Source organism: Lissotriton helveticus, chromosome 10 (assembly GCF_964261635.1).
Source record: "Lissotriton helveticus chromosome 10, aLisHel1.1, whole genome shotgun sequence".
In the NCBI taxonomy this organism is placed as follows: Eukaryota; Metazoa; Chordata; class Amphibia; order Caudata; family Salamandridae; genus Lissotriton; species Lissotriton helveticus.
The window spans coordinates 168,140,642-168,166,481 of NC_136071.1; the positions used below are offsets into that span (position 1 = coordinate 168,140,642).

The following is a 25,840-nucleotide window of genomic DNA, read 5'->3' on the forward strand; positions in this document are numbered from 1 at the left end:
GCATGTAAACACAAACGCACACATAAACAAGCATTTACGATGCATTTACACACGGGCTCACGGACAGCGGGAGGGGGGACGGGCACACGGACAGCGGGGGGGGGACGGGCACACAGAGAGCCGGGAGGGGGGGCGGGCTCACGAACAGCGGGAGGGGGGGGCGGGAACGGGAGTAAAATATGCGGCTCCCAAAAAAAAAAAAGTAAACGCCCACCGAATTTACCAAATCGCCGAGGTTTGTGACCAGTAAATGTATACGTACAGCTGGCCCATAGTGAATGGAAGACACTAGTAATTGTTTTCCTTTTTTCTGTTTAAATGTGTAGCATGGACTTCTGAAAAGGCAAATCATGCATGCTCATGGTGTACTTTTACCACATATTTAAGCACAAAAATATTTAACCATAGCATAAAATCCCGAAACATGGCCATATAAGGTTGAGAAGAAGCATACGTAATTATTACCTATAAATTCAGATTCTCGGGTGAGGCTCCAGAGTTATGAATATCCCTAACCTTCGCTTTAAGACTAGACCACTCGTTCAACCACCATAAGGTGCCTGAAGAATCACCTTCTACAGAAATGCCTTTGCTTCTCTCCTCTAGTCTCATGTGACACTAACAGGACTTGAAACTGAAATAGGTAATTTATTTACTGATCCCAAATGATGCTTTAAAAATCTTTGATCCATGACAATCTAAGCTCCGGAAATGCTGATTAATTAATAACGTAAGTCCAAATCTATGCGAATGTAAGCTCCTGAAATGTTGCAAAAATCATGATGTCAGCCAACAAAATCCCTACTGAGTTCTTTTGTCTGAACACTAATTGTCAGCAAGGATGGCTTCTATTATTGCCAGTTCCATGCATTATGTAGGCTCTCAGATGATTGTTATAGATGTGAATATTAGCTCCTGAAAGGCTACGTAGACGATGATGTAAACTCCTAAACCATTAAATGAAAATGCTGTCAGGCTCTCTAACCCCTCCTTCTTCATGCTGATATGAGATATTAACACAATATACACATTTAGTTCAGTAATATTTCTCTATTGCAAATAAAAGTGAGCAGTAGAAATAGAAAGCTTGTGGAAAGGTTAATATAGAAAAAAGGGATAGGAAAAACAGTAAATAGGACAAAGTGATATAAATGTGACGTTAGAAATAGATGTAAGAGAGAAAGAAAGAAAGGGGTAGTGTGCTCGGGAGCATACATTTAGGAGTAGCAAAAGATAATGAGTTTGAGGAAATTAGAGACAATAAATAGATGCAATAGTGATATAAAGAACAGAGGGAGTGTCGCAAAGGATTAATAGGAAAAGTGATGAAAGATAGACGAGAGGGTGCAGGGAAAAGTGCGAAGGAGTGAGTGGCAGAAAGAGGGATCTAACAAGAAAGACAGGAAGAGTATTTGTGAAGAGGCTGATAGCCGGAGTGGGATGTCAGGAGGACTGCGGTACGCCTTTGCCCTTGATGAATGAAGCTTACTTACTTGAGTTTTACATTTAAAATATACATTTATTTTCCCTTATTGATTTTGAATAAATTCTCCTGACGGAGACAAGGAAGTGGATCTATTATTCTGCAATTAGATGGTATAAATAAGACATAGATCAAGGGAAAGTTCTAATCTCCAAGCGCTACTCAGGTCCACCAACAGCAAGCAACAGAAACTGCAAATGTTACACAATTAACATCACGTTGACTCGTGGCAACACTGTCAAACACACACATGAAGCTACACACCCACTCGTCGCACATGCAACCATACACACACATTGCTGCATGTTAACTCTGCCCAAACACCAAGCCACTCATGGGGAGCTAAGTGTGGAGGGGGGTCTGAAATGAGTGATGCGGGGGGAGGGGGGGCGGGGCAGCCACATCTTTTGAGGCATTCACTGTCCTGTTCTGCAGCAGGGCTCCGGCCTAGTGAGTTCAAGAGCACTCCCCACAGGTTTTATGATCTGGAGGGGGAAGCTGCAGGCAGTTGGATGGACACACACACACACGGGCTCATGGACAGCCGGGAGGGGGGGCGGGCACACAGACAGCCGGGAGGGGGGGCGGGCACACAGACAGCCGGGAGGGGGGGGCGGGCACACAGACAGCCGGGAAGGGGGGCGGGCACACAGACAGCCGGGAGGGGGGGCGGGCACACAGACAGCCGGGAGGGGGCGGGCGGGCACACAGACAGCTGGGAGGGGGGGCGGGCACACAGACAGCCGGGTACAAGTGGGGCGACTAAACTCAGTCGAAGGCAGAAACGCCAAGGACCTGGGTGACGGGGGGAACCCTTGCGTGTCTCTCAAGCTTGAGGAAGGGCAGTACAGGTTTTCCCCAATGCCGGGTGGTAATGGTCAGGTCTGACCCAGGCGGGAAGACTTTTATCAGGCCCGAAAAATATCTGCCCAAACACCAAGCCACTCATGGGGAGCTAAGTGTGGAGGGGGGTCTGAAATGAGTGCTGTGGGGGGAGGGGGGGCGGGGTGGGCAGCCACATCTTTTGAGGCATTCACTGTCCTGTTCTGCAGCAGGGCTCCGGCCTAGTGAGTTCAAGAGCACTCCCCACAAATTTTAGGATCTGGAGGGGGAAGCTGCAGGCAGTTGGATGGACACACACACACACGGGCTCACGGACAGCGGGAGGGGGGGCGGGCTCACGGACAGAAGGAGGGGGCGGGCACACAGACAGCCGGGTACAAGTGGGGCGAATAAACTAAGTCAAAGGCAGAAACGCCAAGGACCTGGGTGACGGGGGAAACCCTTGCGTGTCTCTCAAGCTTGAGGAAGGGCAGTACAGGTTTTCCCCAATGCTGGGTGGTAATGGTCAGGTTTGACCCAGTCGGGAAGACTTTAATCAGGGCCGAAAAATATCTGCCCAAACACCAAGCCACTCACGGGGAGCTAAGTGTGGAGGGGGGTAGCACGGACAGCGGGAGGGGGGTGCGGGAACGGGCACACGGACAGCGGGAGGGGGGAGGGGTGCGGGAACGGGCACAGGGACAGCGGAAGGGGGGGGCAAAAGCCAGATAAAAAAAAATATTTAAAAATGCCGCTTACCTGCGAGGAAAGAAATCACGCAGCCCACCGCATCCTGGCAACTTCAATCTCGCAGCCCACTCCTGCAAAGGACACTTTGAAACTGACCAAAACAGGATGAGAAAAAAAAAAATAACATCCGCCCACCGCCGCAATGACGCACGAAAATGGGCGGGATGAGTAAAAATCGTGGGAACGCCCACGAATCTGCTCGGGGAATGAGTGACGCATCTCTGTTCCAATGGCTAGCCTCCATTTATGGAGCTAGCCAATGGGACAGAGAGGCGGAACGAAGCCCCATACTGTTTACAAAAGTTTTTCGCCTGTGCGATACTGCTTGCGCAGTAAACGCCAGGCGAAACCTAAAAATCCCTCCTATACGCATCTCTTCCTTTGCTAAGGCCCATAAGCGGCATCCATTATGATGACCAGCATCAACAGGTTTCTCCTGGGATGTAACTAGTGGGGGCCGCGCCTTATGTGCTCCAGGGTGTGTAAACACAGGAAACATGTGCCTCAAAGATTCCATAAAGAGAGTAGCATCCGTGGGACTGGTCTCCACGGCGTCGCACAGTCATGTCGCACAGTCATATCACAAAGCCTCCGTCTGCACCCCAGACTGCATTGCCACTTCCTAGTTTGTGTCCCAGGTGCACTGCGGGCTTGGTACTCAATGCTTTCTACTCCTATCGATTGACCTCTTTTTGTGTCCAAGACTATTTTTCCTAGCATTAACTCGATTGCAACATGTAAATTATAACAACAAATGCGGTTCCTATTCTTCGTTTTAATAAAACTCTCGCTCTATTGTGCGCCATGAAAAACGGAGAGGAAAACATTTAGTTTCATTAAGCATAAACAGACATTTATCAAGCGACTTATTATGACGATAATTTAAAAAAGAAAATGGGAACAATTGAATAGATATTGACGGGTAGCATATAGTAAATCGGGTCATTCATTGCAATGGCTCTTGGACCAGCGAAGCCCACACGAAGCGATATCAACAGGGTTAAAATCAATAACAATAAACCACCGGTTCTCATATTAAAGTTTGCATCCGTGAATGGTACGAAACCGAATGCCATCTAAGCACCGTCCATTTTAGATGTGTTAGAACTTAAAGCAACTTGAAACATTGCGTGCTGACTGCTAGAACCGTCCATGTATAGCTAGCCTCTAGGGCACAGGTTAGATAGACGCCCCCTGCCCACTACACCTGTGTCTCGCCTTCATTCATCTCTTCCAGTGACTAGTTTATGTAAGAAAAGCTCTATATGGTTTTGTTCCTTTGAATGCTGTTTAAATTGTAAAAAAAAACAAAAAACACTGGAGAGGCAAAGCTATCACTCTGGCTGGCTCTGAGCTCGACAGAAAGACACCGGCCCTGGCCTGACGCCAGATTTGTCAAAGGACACGTCCCTGCTCTCGGGAGACTGCCTACACACACCCTTCAGGTATGCTACGGATCAGTAAAACATGGCTTATCACCTGGCTCAAAGTAACTCCGTATGGGATAGTGGTGCTTGCCTTCCGAGACTGTTGCAATAGTTCAGTCTATGGCAATATCCTCCAAGCGCTTTTTTTTAATCTCTGTTTTGCTTCCACACTGCCTTCCTACTATGTAATGCAATTTTCTTCTGTTTTTACAGTGTGTATGTAAAGCGCTCTGATACCTACGGTTCAAGCTAGCGCTATATAAAACTTTTAAAATAAATAAAATAAGCGCTGCGTATACAGCAAATTATTAACAAATGAGCACCTCTTGAAAAATGATAGATTTCCATGGCTGCCCCGAACTTGGAAATCCAAGTTCTCTTGCGAATCCTCTAACCTAAGGAATGGAGGGCGTGAGATCCTCCTTGCGGTGGCCAGGCTATCTTCTGGGGCCTTGGTAAGGGAGACTCGCTCTCCTAGCATACACCATCCTTACGCCTGGATGTTGATTTTACCAAAACACAGATTCCCTTCCCATTTCCCGGTTGTCACCTGGCTGGTTCTTGCCAGACTCAAAAGGCTAAGAGAAAGCTGCTTCAAACTATTAGTGTGTCATGCTCCATCTCAATCTGTACTCGAGACCTCCCCCTTACCTAAAAGCGATAAACAGTTAAATGACACCCCCACAGACCACTTAAACTTACCCAAGGCTACCAGATGACAGCCACCGAGGACACAGCTCCTGTCCTGGACTGTCTTCCACAATGCATTCTGGGAGCGGCAGTCCTAGGCCCGTTCTACTGACCTTAACGAACCAACGCTCAGGGGTTGAAAACTGCGTCGTTAGTGACAAGGAGTCATCTGATAACGCCTCGTCAGGGGGTTGTACGCGCTAAGTAAGTACGATTATCGCTGCCTGCCCTATTGTGGATCCCGCCACCATGTCAGCCCTTCCCAAACGCTACCTGCCCACACCCACTCCCAGCCCGGGTGTTACCCGGCGGCCGGCTCGGTCAGCGTGGTGGTGTCCAGGTAGTGGATCTTGTAGAACTCGAGCAGCACAGGCTGGTTGTCGAACTCCTGGTCGCCGATCTTGAAGCGCCTCGAAGGCAGCAGCGAGTTGATGATGTAGTGGGAGACGCACGAGTTCTCAGACACGGACAGCACAAAGTCTCCGGGCACGTGGACGAGTCCCGCACCAGGAAGATGCCGTGCCGCTGCCCCTGCAGCCGCGCCTGCACCTCGTTGCGGGACACCGGCCCAAAGTACCAGCTCGAGCGGTCCGACGAGTAAAAGCGGGCCGAGGACAGGGCTTGGCGGAGGTGGGCCCAGGGGCTGCGAAGGAGGTGTCACCGCGGGCCAGGGGGCTCGCGCGCGATTCTCCTGACAGGGAACGCTGAGGCCTCTTCAGCCAAGGCGGGTGCGGTCCCCCATCCTCAGAGTACGAATAAGGAGCCCGAAAGGCCGGTGCAGTAGCTGGCTTGCCGAGACCTCCTTTAACAGGGCTGTGAGTCTGCTTTCCGCACTGACAGAGCAGTCCGTTCGCCTCCAACTACTACCGTTACCACAGTAAAAAAAAACAAGTGAAGGATAACGTCGTGAGCGTGCGAGCATGCACCTCAGCTGTACGGGCGCACACTCAAAGTCACTCTGTGCGCATTTCCATGTGCCGTGAGCGTGAACATCGGACGTCTAGGAAACTCGTCATCGAGAAAAGGTGTGAGCTAGTTGCCGAGCCTGAGCCGCTGACCCTACACACCTGAGGAGGAAAGACCGGCCTGGAGAGCAGCCGGGGAGTCCTGAGTCAGCCTGGTGAGTAGGGGGGCGTGTAAACACTGTTTTTTGGTGTATCAGGCTAGCGAGACAGGAGATGGGCACTTCCAGTGTGTGGATGCGCGTGTGTGACTGTGTGCGCGTGAGCCCGTGAGCCCGTGAGTAGGTTGGGGGGGGGTGTGTGCGCGTGTGTGTGTGTGTGTGCACGTGACTGAGAGAGGCATGGCTGACTTCCTGGCAATCTGGAGATGTGCACGGCTCCCGTGGCTGGGCGTGCGCGCCCACGATGTGAAATCGACGCGCGTGCCCCGGGCTGTCTCCCTTGAGAGGCATCTCCACAACAATAGGTCTCGAGAGCGAGACCTAAAAAGGAACATTCCGAAAAAAGTGGTTGCACAGGTTTCTCACTGTTCTTGTGTGCCGGACACAAGGGAGTCTCGGATTCCTGGTGGGCTTTGGGCTCAGTTGACCGCAGGGAGGTGTCCCCCCCGGGGAGTTTGGGACATAGTGCATCCCAAGCATCATCAGTCTTCTTTTGGGCTGTTTTTGGGCTGGGCTGTTTTGGGCTTTATCGCCCAGCTTTTATACAGCCATTTTTAAAATTTCTGTCACCATTTTGTGGTAACATGGTGGCATCAGTAGCAGTTAGGGCAATTTTAGTAAGTTTTGGGAAGTTAGGGTAGGTAGCGTTAGGTAATGTCGGAGTTTGGCATCCGAGGGGCCATGCGCCTGCTGGCTGAGGTGGACCACATGGGCTTGCTGATGCTGAAGCATGCAGCAGGTGGTGTGGCGGTTCTGGTTCTTTCTTGCTTGCCCCCACATACACTCCACAGTGTAAGTAAGGGTAAGGGGGAGCAGCTGTTCCGTGAGTACGGGAGCGGCCTCAAGAGGAGCATGTGGCTCACGCGCTGGAAAAGGCTCAGTGCTTCAGCTGCATGGGTTTTTATAGGTGGAGAGGGGGGTGGGATCAAGGCTCGACTGGGACATCAGGGAAAGGGCAAGGTCACTTTCAGTACCAAGGCCCGTAGGCCCAGGAGGGGAGGGGTGAGAAAATCTTTTAGAGAGGTGGAGGGAGGAGGGTGGGGAGACGGGGAGGGATGAGCTGTTTGTCTCAGAGCAATAGACTGGGCGGGAGGGGTTTGAAGGTAAGCCTGTTGCCATAAATGTTGGGGTGATGGAGGGAGCAGGAAGGGTAGAGGGCAGCTGATAGCACTAGGCTGATAGCCAGTGTCTCTGGCTGCAGGGGGATGGCCCGAGAGGGGACCAAAAGCACTGTAGGGTGTCTGGAATGAGGACAATGGTTTGGGGCGGGTTATAGATAGGTGCTTTATGTAGCAAGTAGATCGTGGGGTGCTCTGGCCAAGGGAGGGGGCCAAGCAATACATAGAGGGTCCGGCCTCTGCCTTAATTGTGGTGGCCTTGGAGCAGGGTAGGGAGGTTAGTTGGGACAGGACACAGGGGAGTTGGCTATTGGTGCCAGATCAAGGTGAAAGATAGAGAGTGAGGGATCCTAACGTCAGCACGCTGGATCTGCATTTTCTTTTTCATGGACAGCACCATGGGGGACATGCGGACTCAGGAGAGTCTTATACGGCTCACAAACCCAGAGAAGAAGAGATGGCAGGGTCTCAGGCGGCAATCCGGATAGCACCTTGGGACGCTGATAACTCTGCCACATGACGGTCTGGGGTAGTGCACCACCTGGGACGGATCAATGCCGCCTATCTGTCAGTGAGCTGCTGCGTCAAATGGTGTCAGTCAGGGGTCGAAGCAGGAAGGCTTACTACTACTCCCTGTCCTCTATCGGAGAGGAACCTCTGTATGACAAGAAAGGTGGACAACATGTTTGCTTACAAAGCCACAGTGCCATCAGGAATGGACGAGAGGAACATCTGTATAACAAGAAAGGTGGATGACAGGTTTGCTGACAAGTCCATATGCCATCAGGGATGGATGAGAGGAAAGTCTGTATGAGGAGCCACAGGGGAATGAGGACAGCTGGTGGGCGAGGGGTGCGCACAGAGGCTCCCATAACGCACTTGTTCATAGCTCGTTTCAGGACTGTCACAACTAAATGGGGACACGTTGGACAGAAGCAGCTGGTAGAGACCTTTCACAACTGGTTGGGCAGCTGGATCCCCGGAGGAGGCCGACCTTTAACCAGGTATAGGGGCTAGGTACAAACGTCAAAATACACAGCAAGGATATGGTGTCCAAGGGAGTGACGGCGAGGGTGTCGAAGAAGGGGGGGACATACGTTTACATAAATGACAAGATGTAGAGCATGCATGGGTAGCCATGGACACACAGATTGATGACCCCAAAGCAGGGGTAGGTAAGGTAGTCCCAGAGAGACCAACAGTAACACGGAGAGCACAGCATTGATTCAGCAATGCCAAACATGTAAAATAATAGGGCTAAACATTTTTACAACAGCACACATCCTCTAAAGGCATTGCCCCACCTATACACTGTTTGCAGAAAAAAAATTGAAATACCACAAAAATATACATTTTGTATTTTAATCCAATGCCATCAATGCCCTAAATGAAGCTTCAATTCAACACACACCACAGAAAGAGTTTTTTCATGCACCCATGACTAATACTGGTCCTCCTGGCTGAAAGGCCCATTGGCAGACCAGGCCACAAAAAGAATATTGTAAAATTATTAAAAAACATGGAGAAGTTGTACTAAACTGTGCAACATGTTTCCTTTACAAAAGAGGAAAAATTAAATGCAAAAAAAGAACTAGAACTAGAACCCTACTGAAACTGCAGGCCACCCCCACCACAATAAATAAAAACAAATCTAATAAAAATAGAAATAAATGCTGGTGCATGCCCTCTATCAAACAAACAAAACCCTTATACAACAGGTTTTTAGCTTTTTTGTGGAATCTCAAATACAAAGTCCTTAAATCCAATGGTATATATGCAGCAGACACAGAGAGTGGTCCTTCCAACTCCAATTCAAGTGAAAAGTGACCAGGAGATGGTCAAAGCATTGGGAGGAGCCTGCTTGACAGGAACAGAAAGATGGGGACTTCGGGGCACTTCCTTCCTGTTGGGAAAGAAGTAAAAAATAAAAAAAGGACTCCTGTCATTTTGAGAAGGTTTTAACTCCAAATGTCTTTTTGAGGAGATTTAGCTTCTTCTCGAGGAGAAAATCTTTCCCAGGTTGCTGCTGCAGTCAATTGCACACACTCACGATCGTGTACATGGTAGCCGAACTGCCCGAAGTCGCTGCCGTGGCCTAAATCCATGGTAACGACCGCAAACTCTAACAGGAGCTGATGGGAGGCTTGCAAATATAGTGGAGCTTGCAAATGGCTAGAAAATCTCATGGCCGCTCGCGAGTGCCAGCAAGTCGCTCCCACACACACAAAATGACATTTCGAGAGTGCCATGGGAAAAAAAACACTGCTCTGTTGCAGAATGCAGAATTTATCGGTAACTCTATGTTCTCCGCAGGACGTGGCGTTGACGAATGCCACAAACTCTGCAAGCGGACCAGAGTTTTACATCCAGGCCTAATAGTGAGGTCTACTTTTGTGAGGCGAAGGCCTGGGGTAACATGTATGCGATGTGCACCTGTCTTCAGTAAAATGGCCATTTTCATACAAGAAGCCAGTATGTGGTCTGAATGCTCCTTGTGGCCCAACAGTAGGATAAGCAATAAAAAAAATCCACGAAGTAGGGAAAGGGTTCAGTGCCACAGGCTGTTACTAGGTGTCCACACAAGACTGTGCAGCCATTGCGGGGGCCCTCTGTAAACACAACAGTGGGGGGGTCTTTCCAAAGAAATGGGGACATAGACAAGCTGATGGAGGCCCCAACTGTGGCCGGGTAAAGCGTGCATGGTCTGTTACATTACAGAGAGGACTACAAATAAATTAATGGTGTGCAGGTTTATCTCTGCTCTTAATGCTAAAGTTCTCACTGTTATCATAATGAACAGCATAACAGGTCACATTTGTGGCCTGCTAATGGAATCTCCAGAAATGTTGCTACTTCCAGACACAAATAAAGCTTCAGATACAAACTGATGTGTCACGTCTACCGTGACTGTGTGAAGTAGAACACAAAATGTTGTGCAAGCACTGGCAATAAAATGTGAAATTTTGTTCGGTTTGAAAATCGTCATAATCACTGTTCACCAGGTCTTTACCTTTCTAACTTTCACACAGCAGATCCAAGGCTTCTTTAAAGGATACATCTGAAAGAAACAGTTAGTTATAGATTCCTTACCTTAGAACTACCCATAGTTTTTTCGGCTGCAGTACCTCTGCGCATTGGAAGGTGGCGTCAGTCGGCTCTGCATCTGTCATTGGCATCGTGGTCGCCTGGAATGACATCGCAGTAGCTACTTAGACGCTGCCCTCGCACGCTGATGTCAGTTCTTTCTTTTTCCACACCAGCCGGCGCAGATCCGGAAAGATCGATCCAGTCACTTTTTGACTAAACTTTTTGAGCAGCTTTTGTTGATGTCTTTTTGCGTCTACGACTCTCGGTGCACGTAGGGATGCCCGGCTTCAAGGCTTGCGGGTCCTGTACCCGACTGATGTCGGTGATGGATCCACACTGCATGTGCCTCTTTTGCCTGGAGCGCAACCACGACCCCAAGTCATGCTCCGACGGTCCCGAAAACTTCTTGAGCACTGGCAGTCGGCTCCACACCGTACAAGGTCCCGGTCAAGAGGAAGATCGAGGGACCGGTCGTGGAGCCATCACCACTCGTCAGCCAAGTCTTCGCACTCGGGGTCAGGTAAGTTGAAGACCAAGTAGAAGTCGAAGAAGCATCGTTGCTCTTCTACTTCTGCCCGTTGGTCGACTGACACAACAAGGGATGTGGGCGGTGCCACTCCCGTAGCTCCGTGTGTGGAGCCTGAAGGGCCGACTCTGCATCAGAAGCAGGCCCAGCTACCCTGCCACTGATCTCAACAAATGCTTCTGCCAAATAAAATTGTAACCCTGAAATCTCAGTGTCTCAAAGGACTTTTCCTCCTAGAGCTCTTGTGTTTTCTTGTTCTTCCATTTTGAGACACTTTAAGAGTAAGTACAAAGAATGCACCCTGCTTGTGAGCAGAATGCTCTGAAACTCTCTGTTTACGTGCAGTGAACCCTGCTCTTGTGCATTAGGCACTGTTTGTGTGGAAAGGGTGCAATTCCACATGCTGTCACTAGGTGTTCCTCTGGAGTTCTAAAGGGACCTCTATTAGCCACATAAGGTACTGCACCCTTCAATCTTGAAGAATCCTATAAGAAGCACAGCGATGACTAAAAAACCATGCAGTACAAATCGAAATACCGATATTGTTTGGTGAGCATTGTGATTCTTATGGTGCCCCGTTGGACCCTTCATGAGCCCGGAACACTTCCTATATAGAAGGGCTGCTGCTATTTTTGGAAGCCATAATTCACTACTCACCGAAATTGATGTATTTTTAATAGCAATATAATTGCAGTCAGTGCATGCTGATTTCAGCAACGCTTGTTGTTTAAAGTAACAGCATTTTTGTCATACCACTACAGCATTTTTTCCATACCACGAATAATGATGTAGCACTGCAGCAACAAGAGTTTAGGGGACTGGGAGTACATGAAATCAGGGCGGGAGAGGGGGGAATGGTTGGAACAAATGGAGCGGTGGGTGTATGGGCGAGGACAGTATAATAGAAGCAGAGTGCACATGCACTCTGCAACATTAAAAAAAATGTGCAAAAACAAAGAGAAAAGCACTACAGAGAGAGGATACTGTGATATGCCAATACTCCAGGGGAGAAGCAAGACACAAGAAGGTGGAACATATAAAGCTAAGCAACCATACAGAAACAAGCTTTTTGGCAGAACAGACACTTTAACCAATTGACAGTGAGGGCATGGCTAAAGCCCGTGGAAGTCAGTACAGCATGCCTCGCAGAGCAGAGCATGCGCGCTGCTAGGTTTGACGTAAAAGCAGTGGGATTGTTCACTTTGAAGGAGCCATGTGCAGGGTGAGTGGGCATTCTGCCAGATAATATCCTGGTCTCCATAGTTCAGGAGCTTTGCAATCGATTGATGGGTGTGTGAGGGGGCACCTGATGGAAACAGCAGAACCAGTGCTTTATGAACCCTTTCAATCAGTTTCGAAAGGCCCTCAGGCGCAACCACCATTGACAGGTAATTTGCTAGGTAGGTAACTTTGTCCCAACCCCCTGCATGCTCTTGGAGCCCAACTATTCCAGTGGTATTTCTGCAAGCTTTTCCTTCTATATTGTCTACCTGAAATTCCAAGTAACATACACTTTCTAGTAAATCTGACATATTTTTGCTGATTTCTGCAATTTCAGACTTTGCACGAAAATGTCTGTTAGCCCAAATTCACTCTGACAACTTCCTTTTGTCGAACCTTAGTAGCCATACGTCTATTTATACTGTGTTGATTTTGAATTCAAGGACAGTTTGCAATTCTTGCACTGTTCTTAATATGCTATTCAGGCTGTCTGTTGGTTCAGATGATGCTACCCCCTGTTTCTCTGCTTCTGCTATAAGGACTCCTTTGGCACTGGACTCAGACATCAGTGATGCCACTACCACAGTTTGCCTTGTGGTCTTGAGTTTAACCACTGTTCCAAGCACAGGTTGTTTACTCTATGTTGTAGTACCCTGATAACCCACTAATTCCAGCTATTAGCACCTAAAATGTTTGTTGGTCCTAACAGTGGGGCACATTAGTGGCTATAGTATGGGGTGAAAATCTATTCCCTACTACTTACGTTAGTCCATGGTAACTGTTCAACGTACAATCCCACAAATGTTTCACGTGACAAAGTTTCTTGAGTGAATTTTGGGGGGTGGGGGAGACACGCCCTTCTTTACTGCCCACCAGTGCACGTCTGAGAAATTTGCCCAAACTGTCCCAGTCCACCTGTGCTGTGGGGGGGAACACCTTTCACCCCCTTGGCCATACCTAGTGAGTCAGTCATTTAATACCTCCACTCTGTCAATTCCCACAGGCAAGCAGCTGCCCCACTTTCACCAGTAGACCACACTTCTAGGTTGGTGCACCTGGGGAGGTGGACTTAATGCCATCTGGGCATCCCCCACTGCACCTGATTCATACACTGGGGCTGCCATCTCTCTCGCCCCTTTGTGTGGGTGCAGGGAGGTGCCCAGCCCACAACTCTTAGCACTACCGGGGTGGGGCTACCCCCACTGCTCCGAATCTACTGCATGCCACTTCTTCAAGCTGTCCCCTGCTTCGTTGTGCGACTGTTGCAAGGACACCATCTTATTTTGGTGCCTTCTTGAGCTTGCTTCACGTTTCCTCCTTGGACTCTGCTCTTTTCCTGTACATGCTAGCCCCTACAGGGATTCCACGTGCGTCATGCTGTTTCTCAGCACAAGGGCACCCAGCTCCTCTTGCAGATGGCCAACTTTGCCCCAGATTTTGTCAAGTTTTTTGGACAGAGTTTGCCGTTTAGGCCATTCTCGTCTTGTCAACCATGTTTCTGACCATACCCCCACATACGGGTTATGTTATCGAGTGTCGTGTTGTGTCATGCTGTGCCATGCTGTGTTATGTTATTGCATGTTGTGTTCTGCTGAGTAATGCGGCCCTCTGTTTCATTACGTTATGGTGTGCTATGTTATGTTATTTCATGTAGGGCTACATTATCAGGGCATGGTATCCCATGCTTTTTATGTTTGGGTGTTTTGTGTTGTGCTTTGCTGTTATCCTAAGGTGTGTTATGTATCTCCACAAATCATGTTGCACCTGCAGTCTAACAAAAGGACTAACTGATGTCCCATCGGCATAACCAAATGGCAACACAAAAACACATAATGTAAACGTCCTCAAAATTAAATGGACTTCATGGATTGCCTGATCAAGCAATGCAAAGGATGAAACCCACAGGAAGACCAGTGACTTTAGTGAACTGATCCAAAGCCCACTCACTTTCTCTATGTTCTTCTTCTTCTTAAACTTTTTATAAAGAAGTTATGTTATGATGTCACTGAGGAAACGAATGCTGTCCAGACCCAAACCTGGTCCCACCAGAGCACACACTAAAACCTGTATTCGAAATTGGCATCAACAAGAGATTTCAAATCTGGTCCACAAAATATATTCTATAAGGTGGCTCGAGTTATGCTGTGGAACTCAAACTCTAAAGAGTTTAAGGATGAGACCCCATTGGTGCCTTCAAATTTCAGATGAAGGCGCACTTGCTCTAATGTAACGACGGTCCAGCTTTTACATTTTCCGTTAACTGCATCCCTTTCCGTTTAATGTATGGTTGTTTCGTTTTTCACAAATCACTTGCGCGTTTTGTGTTTTTATTCTTCAACCCTTTATTATCCTTTTTTAAGTTTTGACCATTGAACATATGCTTTGTTTGGCGTTATGATGTTTGTTATAAATATTTAAATAACAAATAACTCTCCCTGTATGTCCTGTTGAGCTCCATCCCGTTATTAGACATGATTGGGTATATTCTAGGGTATTACCTTTGTAACCATGATTTATGCCATTGGATGCTGGAATGTCTTCTGTCCGAGAATCAATCATCAATTGCAAAAAATCCACTCGGTTCTGGGAATAGAAGGAAAGATACACAGTATTCTATCAGTTAACAATATTCTGTACAGTCTCTAACAACTCACTAGCTTGTTAAGGACATTATTAATTGTACAGGAATACTACGAGCATCAAGATATGGCATTTACCCAAGTGACAGTGAACTTGGCTATCTTAGTTTATGGCCAGTTTTCACGCTTCAATATTTCACTTAATGCAGCGAATGGGAACAAATCATATCCTGTTTATAATAACTGTCCGATTTTTATGTCCATTACTAAACCTTTGTTATCTGTAGTTTCTTTACAGTCAGACATGGGTGCCTCTAGTTTCGAGAAGTATTTGTCAGTGCATTTGACTAGCACAGCAACCTCAGAAACTTTTCGCAAGAAGGTGAGCCTCAATCTTTGGCCTCAAATAGATTTTGACTTTATAGTAGGCATATCACGTGCAATTCGCCCCACAAACCTTTGCCCCCCTTTCCCACCAGCAAAGGCCAGTGGTTGGTCTTCACTGCGTAGTCTTTATTAATTCTCATAAAGCCATCTTTCATTGTTGATGCACTGTCAACAATCGACCAACTTTTATTACCAAAACAAATCACATTGATAAACATTGTGTTAAGCAATACTCATTTGAACCGCAGGTTACAATTGTTTTTACAATTCAGGATCTCCAGAGCCCCACGGGATGCGGGTTGAACCAGCAGGCCACAACCCACCTCCATTGCTTACATTTGAGGTAACTACCTGTTGTCTACCCCCTAGACGCAGCCACCAGGGCACAGCTTTGCGCCTTTTACTGCGCACCAGCTCTCACAAAGTTGCTTCCTCCAAGCACCGGCATCTCGGGTAGGGCCAGAGAGTCCAGGACCACCCGCAGGGCGGCCCCGTCTCCCGCCAGGCCGGAGCCCCATGGACTGCCTTCCCTGTTCCAGGATTAGGCCAGTCCCCGCCAAAAGGAGTCCCCACCACTTTCCTTGCCCGGGACCCCGCCAGTTCTACCTTTAAACACAGGGATGGGTGGGTGGGCAACTTGCTTCTGGCTGCGACCCACTGGGCGCCCGAGGCGAGAGGACAAAGAGGGCTTTTCCCTCATGTCCGGTGCATTTATCACCTTCCCTGGAGGGGAGGGGTTGTGTCGTTTGCGCACCTAAGTGACGCACTACCAGACTGCCCTGCCTCCTCATATCTCCTTGCGACCCCTCCCACTCATGCCACTAAAGGCCCCCTGCCCCTAGGCGTGGGGGGCCTCTCATTACTCACACTGCTTCTTCTTCCGTTCACCCTTTATAAACCCATTCTTTATTTGCCCTATTACTTTATTTTTCATCTCCTTTTAGTTTACTTTACTTTTCCTTTGCTTCCTCCTGCCTTGCTCCTTTCCTTTTAATCTCGTTTTATTTCTACGTTCATTTCTCCCCACGTTTTCAGTCCCTTTTACCTTGCCTTCACTTTGTCTTTCTTCTTTCCTGCATTTCTGCATTCCTTCCTTTCATCCCTTCTATCTTTTGCCCTCCTTTAAATTTTTTCTTTAACTCCCCGTTCTTCCTTCCACCTCCCTTCATGTCTTCAGTCTATTTACATTGTTTAATTTTTGTCTTGCCTTTCATCCTTTTCCCTTCCTTCCTTTTCTCTTTCATTTCCATCAGTTCTTTCTTTCTTCTTTCTTCCATCCTTTAATTGGATTGATTTAGGCCCAAATTACGAGTGAGTCAGTGTTCCGACTCCTATGTAAACACTTGTTTGCAGCAGAGTCATAATTATGAGTCAGGTGATATTTACCACACCCGGTAATTACCAGATGCATTACATATATCCTTTCTTTAATATTCAGCAGGTCAAACTTACCAGAATTGAACAGCAGAAATATGTATGGTATTTACAGTGCCATGCTAATTTGTTGCTGTGAGAACTAAATTGGCAAATTATTCCCCAGAAACTCATAACAGGTGGCAATGATCAAAGCTGACAAATAATGTAGCAGGTGCGATAGACAGCTCTTGTTCCTTGAACAAACATGGAATCAGGGCTCAGATACTGGTGTGCAGATACAGGAAACCCCTATCATGTCATGATATGCCATAAATAAACAGAAATTAGTCACTACCTCTCACGTTTTTTCATGTCTTATTTCCTTCTTTTCCACCTTTCTTTACTTCTTCATACAATTTACATTTTCCTTTTCTTCCTCCCCATTTCTTTTTTGTTTTCTTTCTTCCTTCCTCCTGTCTCTTTTCCCTTCCTTCCATTTTGCTTATTTCCTCACCCTCCCTTCATCCATTCTTTCTTTTCTATTCCTTCTCCTACCTTTTCCAGTCTTTCCTTCTTCTTCCTTCAGTTCTTACTATATTCTCTCTTTATCTATCTTTCATTTTTCACTCTCTCTCTTTCATTCATTCTTCCTTCTCTTGTCCCTTCTTTCATATTGCTTTCCTTTTTGCTTAATTGTTCCCACTTTCTGATTCCACCCTCTCTTAACCCTTCCTTCTTTCATTATCCTTCCCATCCTTGTTTCCTCCCCAGATCAATTCATACTTTCATTTCATTCTCCCCTTTTCTTCCTTTCTATCTTCCTTTTTCTTTCTTCTTTTCTTACTCTCTTTTCCTAATAGTCCACTTTCACTTGATTTCCCTTTCCTAGATTTCGTTTTTTCTATCCTTCTTTTGTTTGTTTTTATTGGCTTCTCACTCCCTATTGCTTTCATTTGTTTTTCTCATACTTTCAGAATTTGCTTACTTTAATGCCCATGCTCCCATCCCTCAACTTTGTAATGTTAATCGTTTACCATTATGTTTATGCGCTCCTCTGATCTAAGTGGAAGGGGCCCATAAAAACATTCAGAAGATTTTGCATAACCCAGATCTGTGAGAGGCACAGCTGTATTCAATGGTGTAGTGAGGCACCCACAACACCAGCTCAGAAAGGGTGATACAGGACACGTTAGACCCGTCATCCTTAGGGTGGCCGTTTCTCCAATGTTTTGCAAATTGCCTGCCACTTTTGCTGATTTTTTTTTGTTGGACTTAGGACGCTGACCACTTTCCGACTACTAACCAGTGCTAAGGTGCGTGTGGTTCTCCCCTAAACATGACGGCATTGGTGTATACCTGATTAGCATATCTATTGTACTGGTAAGTCCCTTGTAAAATGGTATATCATAAACGCAGGGCTTGTGCTTCAAGTGCATTTAGTGGGCTGCAGAACTGATTGTGCCACCCACAGAAGTAGACTTTTAAAGCTGTCACAGACCTGACACTGCAGTGCCTGTGCATGCAGTGTACTGCCACCTTGGCGTGGCATTTAAAACTACATGCCATGCCTTTAACACCCCTTTTATGACATTTAAGTCACCCTGAATGTAGGCTCTAATTAACCCTAAGTGCAAGGTGCAATGAGAGTAAAAGGTAGGACATGCACTTTTATGTTTTGCAAGTCCTGGCAGAGAAAAACAGCCTATTTTGTTTTTCACTAAAGTGAGACCTACTGCTCTCATTGGCCAGCATTGGAAATTCCTTAATATACTTTAAAGTTGTAATTTGTGATCAGAGAGGAGTAGCTTTTTCCTGTTTGATATGTTTAGAATGGTAATGATAGAACATCCTTACTGGTAAAGTTACATTTAATACTACTGTTTTAGAAATGCCACTTTTAGAAAGTAGACAGTCTCTGTACTTACTGCTATCGTCAATACACGTCTGGGTTGGGTGACAGCTATACTTTGTGCATTCTCTCTAGATATCCACAAACACAGGAGGCTCAACTGCGTTCTAAGCACTCGTCTGCATTCATCTGCAATTTGATGGGTCTTCCTGGGCCAGATGTGGGAGAGGGGGCTCATACTTACATCTGAATAGGTTGTGTCCTGTCCTCACACAAAGCACTAATTTACCCCCAGGGTTAGCCTGACAGACAGGACTGGGTTGAAAGGGTTCCTTGTGCACTTCAGATGGTTCTTTCGAAGTCATCTCCTAAATCAAAAGCATTTTGGGGTATAAGTACTGGGTCTCTGACCCTCACAAATCAAACACTTCTGGATCTTAAACTGAACCTCTGTTAAAAGGACTGCTGTACTGCTTAAATGACTCAACTGGACTGCTTTTTCTGGAAGGAATGCTTTTCTGGAAGGAATGTTTTTCTTCTTGTTGCCCTGCTGCCTGCTACTCCCTGACTCTGCTAGAAGGGCTCTGCCTTCCTTCCAAGGGCTCACTGGCTTGCTTCCTGTTTTCTGACAAGTACACTAGACTTCCTATAATTCTGCTGGTGCTGTGGACTCTGCCTTCTGTGAGTCCTACCCTTGCCTGATGTGACCCCTCCAAGCCCTGGGCCTCAGAAGTGGGTTTTGCAGCTGTTTTCTTCACATACCTGTGAAATCAAGCTTTTCTGCTCTTTTTGACCGTGAACTGACCATTTTGTATTGGAACTGCGGCGCTCGCTGGAAGGAACAGCATGAACCACTGCAACTTCGTCTCCTCGCACAGAAAGCATCACTGCCAGCGGCTGCAAGGCCCCGTGGCCAACGCCCGGCCAACTCTGTGCGCCCTCAGGATTATTGCTAGCAGTGCTCTACTTGATCCCGGTGCCAGTCTCACCCGCAAAACAGACTCTTGCCACAACTTGAGAAGGCAAAACTTCAGCGGGACCTGTTTGGAATTGTATCCGACCTGCGCTCCATCACGGTGAGTATGAACTTTGAAAATATAATTTTAGGGCTATTTAATCCTCAGCATTGTTTTTGCATTTAATCTGTAAAAGTTCATATCTCGACTTCTATTTACTGGATTTTTGTCGTTTTGGTCCTGTTTTGCTCAGATAAATATTTTCTATTTTTCTAAACCTGTGTGGAGTCTGTTCATGGTGTATTCATTGTATTACTGCATGGGTGTGTTGCACAAATACTTTACACATTGCTTCTTTAGATAAGTCTGAGGGTACCAGAGGATGAACACAGGTTATCTTTTAGTGTATATGTAGCTTACCCTGACTAGAGTGGTGGTTCCTGCCTGGCTTGAGCGTATAACTCAGCCAACCAAGAATCCCATTTCTAACAATATATGAAATAGTTTTTACTTTTCCCTCTTTACTCACAGGTCAAAAGATCGAAGTTGAAGCTCATTAGTAAGTCTGGGCAGTGAATTCCACACTTTGCATCGCGTGGAGCTTGCAGAGTTCTGAAAAACTCCACGTAGTGGAGTTTTTTTCCTCGCTCACGTTCGTCAACGTCAAGTTGGTGAGCATGGAAAATCAACCTCCCACCGAGATTTCTCCACGCAGGATGCCAGATTTCTCATTGTGAGTGGTCGCGTATGCTTGCAACCGCTCGCGTTGAGAAACTGACCATTCGCGTTGAGAAAGCTGCAGTTCGAGTAAAAATCTACTCAATCAGCAGAAAGGAAGCAGGTCTGCTTGCGCTGTGCATGATGCTGTTCGCCATGATTGCACAGTGCAGACAAGCACCTGGCACTGAAAATCACTGCAAACAGCATTTATCCAATGTACTCTGCTGCTTGTGGAGCTCCGCATTGCACAGCAGAGTTTTTTTGCACTTTGCGTAGTTCTACATAGCAGAATTACGCATTCTCCACCCAGGTTTACTAATTAGTGACACAACAAGAAAGGAAGAATATACCATTAAAGTTCCACGAGGAGGGACCCAAAGAGTGGTGAAGCAACCAAACATATTCAGAGACCAAATCATACAAAACATTGTAAAAAGAAATAATAGTAAGTGAGAGGCAAATGGAAAGAGAGCACAAAAGGAAGGAAGAAAGAATGTACAGAAGGACCAAAATGTGAAAAAGAGAAAAAAAGGAAAGAACGCAACACGAAATGAAGAAAAAGCTGTTTGAGGACCATCAGAACCTCCTTGAAAGGGCTGCATCCCTCACCATTCAACCTTCACCCCACCACTCTCCACAATGCTCCAGCTGATTAAGCAGGGCTGCTTTAGGACACCACTGAGTTGATAACTTTTTCTACCAAGAACATTTTTTCCTGGGGAGAGAAAAAGTGTGCTAAGAAAATGCATTAATTTGATTAACTTTTTCCTCTATATTGCTCATACTATGGACAATCAGCAGGAGGTATAGCTCAAGGAGTTGAATGAATTTTCCGCTCTAGACTAAAGAGATGAGCAACTCACTTAATGCAATTTCCTTTACTATATTTTATAATCAATTGAAATGCGAAGTTTTAGCACATAGGCATACCTTTCATTTAAATAATTATTTTAATGTGTACATTTTTTAAGAAGATATTTTAATTTAACCTTTTACTTGGTATGAGCAACTTTTTGGTGTCTGAAATTTTCTTTTTTTAATGAGGATTGTTGTTATTTATTACACTCCCTACGCTAAGCATCAATAAGTTGGGCCTGGGAGGCCCAACCTTTTGATGCCTAGTGTAGGGAGTGTTGTCCTGCTGGAAACTTTAAAGGGCCCCTCTTAGACAAACGATATCCTCTTATCAAAGCTATTCCTTTTTCTGATATTGGGCTGCACTCACCTCGTGATTGCCTTTTTGCCTCTTCTCCTTGATGCTCTTGACAGCACTTGCAAAAAACTGCAACATGTCTTTGGGAAACAGGCAGACATTCATTTTTTCGAGAACAGGAATGAGGAATGGAAATAAGACTGGAAAGAAAAAAAATTAATTGCAATTTTCCGAAGGAATGTGTGTGATATAATATTTTTCAGATAAATCTTACTATCTCTTGTGGTACCTAGTGCTCAAACTAGTAGATGTGCTGTTATCCTTGAATATCAAATTCATTAACTGTTGTGAGAAGGGAAGTAAATCCGATTATAAAACATGTTGGACGGAAACTGTGAGGATGAAGGAGGATTGACTGGGTGTCAAATGTAGTCTACTTTAGTGCGAGAAGCAAATCTACATTATTTCTCAAATCACCTCTTTGGAATAATGTTTACTATAACAATAATAATGCATTAGTAATATTTGTATTTGTTGGCAAGACCTCTTTTTTTGTTATGATAATGTAATGAAGTAATTTGAACACAAAAAAGAAATAATGTTTACCCTCAAACAAAACATCTCAGAGGATACTCCTTGGATTTGGAAGGATCTTGCCTTCCCATTTAATACTTACACTTATACTTCTGATCTTTAAATCCATAGTGGAGGATCATTTAATTTACCGTTAATAACAATGCTGAATGTTTTGAAGATAATCATACATTGCTGATGACAGGGTTAAATTACCATCCTGTTGTACAATATAAGTAAGTAAGTAAGTTAATAATTTATTATTTGGTTAATACAAATCTTTACAATTTTCACATAAAAAAGCGTATAAATTCATAATTAAAAAGTTGAAGAGCATGTCATAAAACATTAATTCCTTGTGTTAAAATAGTTGGAGCAATGATCAGTAATTATTATCAAATACAATGAGTTGGCAAAATCTTTCCTCTTGAGATTGAACTTAGATTTTTGGTCTCAAGTTAATTAGATGTTAAAAATTCCAATGAGCTAGGTCCCTGTGCAATGTTTTGGCAGTACATTCAGTGTGGAAGACATAAACTTAGGTCCCTGGGTAATGGGCTAAAGCCCTGGCTGCTTGCTAGCTTCAGTTGTCCAACACTATTCTGTATTGCATAGCAGCTTAGTAAATACATCCTCTAAGGGCTAGTTCATTGTGCTAAAAATAGCAATGTTTGTGCAAGGACCATTCTTTATTTAAACGCGTTCCGAAGAGTTTACTGATACTGTCACGTAAGGTGCCTAAGGAAGAATTGAGAAGGGGATAAGGATCAAGGAAACATACTCCAATAGTTAAAAAGTCAATGTTTGGGTCTCTGTAAAAAGGCGACTGGGCAATGTTCCATTGATCTATAAACAGCGGTGATGGTGTATTGCTGTTGAGTGTTGTGCTCCAGCTTATGTTTTCTGGAGGTTGACGTGAATGTTTGTTGTTCACTGATAAGTGGCACTGTGAGAATTTGTTGGTTGCAGTGATAAAGATTGCTGGTCGCTTGATGCAAGAGCTTTTTCCCCTGCCACTTCCATGTATCGTACAAAGCGACACAATAACTGTATTTCTCCACCTCTGAGCCATGCCTTTACTGCTTGTCTGCAGGATCTTATCCCCTTGCTTAAAAAGATGGGCTTCAGTAGCAGTCGCATTTCAACTTGTAGTTCTTTGCAGATACACAGTAAGAGTAATACACTCTCATCGATTTCCCCACATAAGCGATAAATAGTCTGAGATAGAGATTGTTTCCAGGGGGTGAGATGCAGCAGGGATGGTAGAATGCCCATTCGAAAATAAAGGTATTTTTCTTTCATTCTCCTGTTGAATCCCGCGCTTAGATAAGACTGCGGGCCATTTCTTTGAGTGCTGCCTTATCTTCCACTATGGACAGCCTTTTTACTGTCTTGTTTATAAGTTGTTTAACCCCTTCGGGGCTGATGACGAGCTGGGCTCGTCATGGCGTAGCCTCCTCGCACGCTCATGACGAGCCCAGCTCGTCATGAGCCCCACCCTCGGGGGAAGCGCCAGCGCTCCCCCCGAGTCTGCCCGATTGTTTTCGTTTCTGCGGGGATGGCAGGGGAAGACCTTCCCTTGCCTCCCCCCGCCCTCCCCGCCCGCGTCATCAATGACGTCAGCGCGCGAGGCGCGCTGACGTCACCGGAGGCTCCATTTGTTTACCGACGCGCAGGGAAGCCATTTGCTTCCTGCGCGTCGGATTGCAAAGAGGTTTGTTTTGCGGCTGGGGCGGGGGAGATTGCATTATAACTTCTAAGGAGGGAAAGGAAAGGCTTTTCCTTTCCCTCGATGGCACTTTAGAGGTTTCCTGCTGCACGATCGTGCGATCGTGCAGCAGGAATGTTAGGGATTTGTTTTTTTTTTGTTTGTTGATCAATTTCGTAGTTCGGGGAGCGGCCCCTTGGGGAAGGGTCGCTCCCCTTGTTGGGGGAACATTATCTATGAAGTCTTCTCTTGGCTGCAATGTTGTTGAAAGGCCGTTTTTTCTACAAAAATGCTGATGGGAGTCATTTATAAAGTAAAATAATAGTGCTCATTGTAATGAAGGATGCAAGTGCCTCTGTCCTTCATTACTTATACTGATGTGTGTTTCTGAAGTGGCTAAAAAACACAACTGTGCTGCCTAGGCAAAGCTCACTAGTATTTTTGGCCTGATGAATGTTTTTTTTTGTGTGCTGCTTTTCAAACACATGCTTTGTCTCCAGTGACCATGTGTGTGTTACTATGCCATGTGCGAAGGGGTCCCTTGAGTGAGCTGTCCATCATAGTGGGAAGCTCACAAATGTTTTTGGGCTGTTGATTGTTACCTGAATTTGTGCTGCAACTCTAGCGCCATCTTTGTCTCCATTGACCATGTGTGCGTTACTATGCAACTGCACAAATGTGCGCAGGGGTCCCTTGAGTGAGCTGTCCATCATAGTGGGAAGCTCACAAATGTTTTTGTGTTGATGATTGTTTTCCTGAGTTTGTGCCGCAACTCGAGCGCCATCTTTGTCTCCAGTGTCCATGTGTGCGTTACTATGCAATTGCACAGATGTGCGCAGGGGTCCCTTGTGTGAGCTGTCCATCATAGTGCTTGGGGTATGCACGAAACATGTCGACGATAGGAGTTGATAGGTACATCTGGACACATTACGTTTAGGGCAGCCTATCTTTCCACCCCGTTTATTACCACCTAGAGGCAAGAATAAAGTTTATTGTAAACCTACTGGGCAGGTATTTTTAACACACATCACATAGTCCACTCCTCAAATACACATGCACCACACATAGTCTAATAAAGGGCTCCTACGTAACTTTCGCAAGTCGCAGCACGCCCCAGCCCGTAGAGGACTGGGATGGCCCCAATGATGAAGCATGTCACCGTGGGGCAACCCTGGTGAGTGAGGGGACACCTAAAAGAGGAGCATTTCTCCCCTTTTTTGTACACAATACCATATTTTCACAATCGACCCCAGTGTGTGTTGGTTGTTATCTGAATAAACTAGCAAGGCTCTTAGGTATCTGGAAACAGAGACCATTTGTTCATCATAGTGGGAAGTTCACAAATGTTTTTGGGCTGATGATTGCTTTCCTGAGTTTGTGCTGCAACTCGAGCCCCATCTTTGTCTCCAGTGTCCATGTGTGCGTTACTATGCAATTGCACAGATGTGCGCAGGGGTCCCTTGTGTGAGCTGTGAATCATAGTGGGAAGGTCACAAATGTTTTTGGGCTGATGAATGTTTTCCTGAATTTGTGCTGCAACTCGAGCGCTTGCTTTGTCTCCAGTGTCCGTGTGTGTTACTATGCCATCGCACCAATGTGTGCACAGGTCCCTTGAGTGAGCTGTCCATCATAGTGGGTAAATTTAGGAAAGATGGTGCACTCCGCTAGTTGGTGGGCGTTGCCAATAGGGGATCTTCTGTGTGAGTTCACATGCCTCTTATGTGTATAAATGGTCAGAGACTGTTGAGAGCAGCAGATGGGGAGAAAGAAGCTCCTGGTCATAGGAACTGTTTTCGGATTGCGCTTGTGAAAATCAAGGATGCAAGTGCCTCTGTCCAGCATCGCAGTTAACCACAGTAATTCTGTTGTCCCCCTCCCCATGAGAATCCCTGATGACGTCAGCGCGCACAGCACGCGCCAACATCTTCAGGGATTCCCAGGCGGTCGGGAAGCCATTTGCTTCCTGCGCCTGGAGGTGTTAGGTTGGTTTTGAGACATTTGGGGGGGTTTGCAAAGAGGCATCAGGGGAGAGGTAAGTGATTTTCCTCTCTTCTGATGTCTCTTTGCAGGGCATTTCTGGCTCACGGTCGCGCACAGCATTGCGATTGTGCGGTGGAAATGCCCCCACTAGCACCAGGGATTTTATTTTAGATTGTAGGAAGTGACCCATTGGGCAAGGGTCGCTTTCAGGTGGGTCGGATTTTAAATTTAGATTTTCTGGCCTCCCCCCCGGTGGGCAAATCAACCCGTACTTTTGTCCGTTTTGCTCTTTTTGATGGCCCATCTGTGTGGATGTGATTTTGGGGGTAAAT

General features: G+C 46.2%; 1 protein-coding gene across 1 annotated transcript in view; it reads right to left on the bottom strand.

The window, feature by feature from the left end:
* The window catches only part of LOC144786061 (cytochrome P450 3A21-like), a 258,043-nt gene that overhangs the window by 84,119 nt on the left and 148,084 nt on the right, over window positions 1-25,840 (bottom strand). The window contains exons 8-9 of the mRNA XM_078665006.1: window positions 21,320-21,447; window positions 14,746-14,830 (exon numbers count right to left, since the gene is read on the bottom strand). Of these exons, the coding sequence (XP_078521132.1) occupies window positions 14,746-14,830; window positions 21,320-21,447 (213 nt within the window). The remainder of the gene's footprint in view (window positions 1-14,745; window positions 14,831-21,319; window positions 21,448-25,840) is intronic.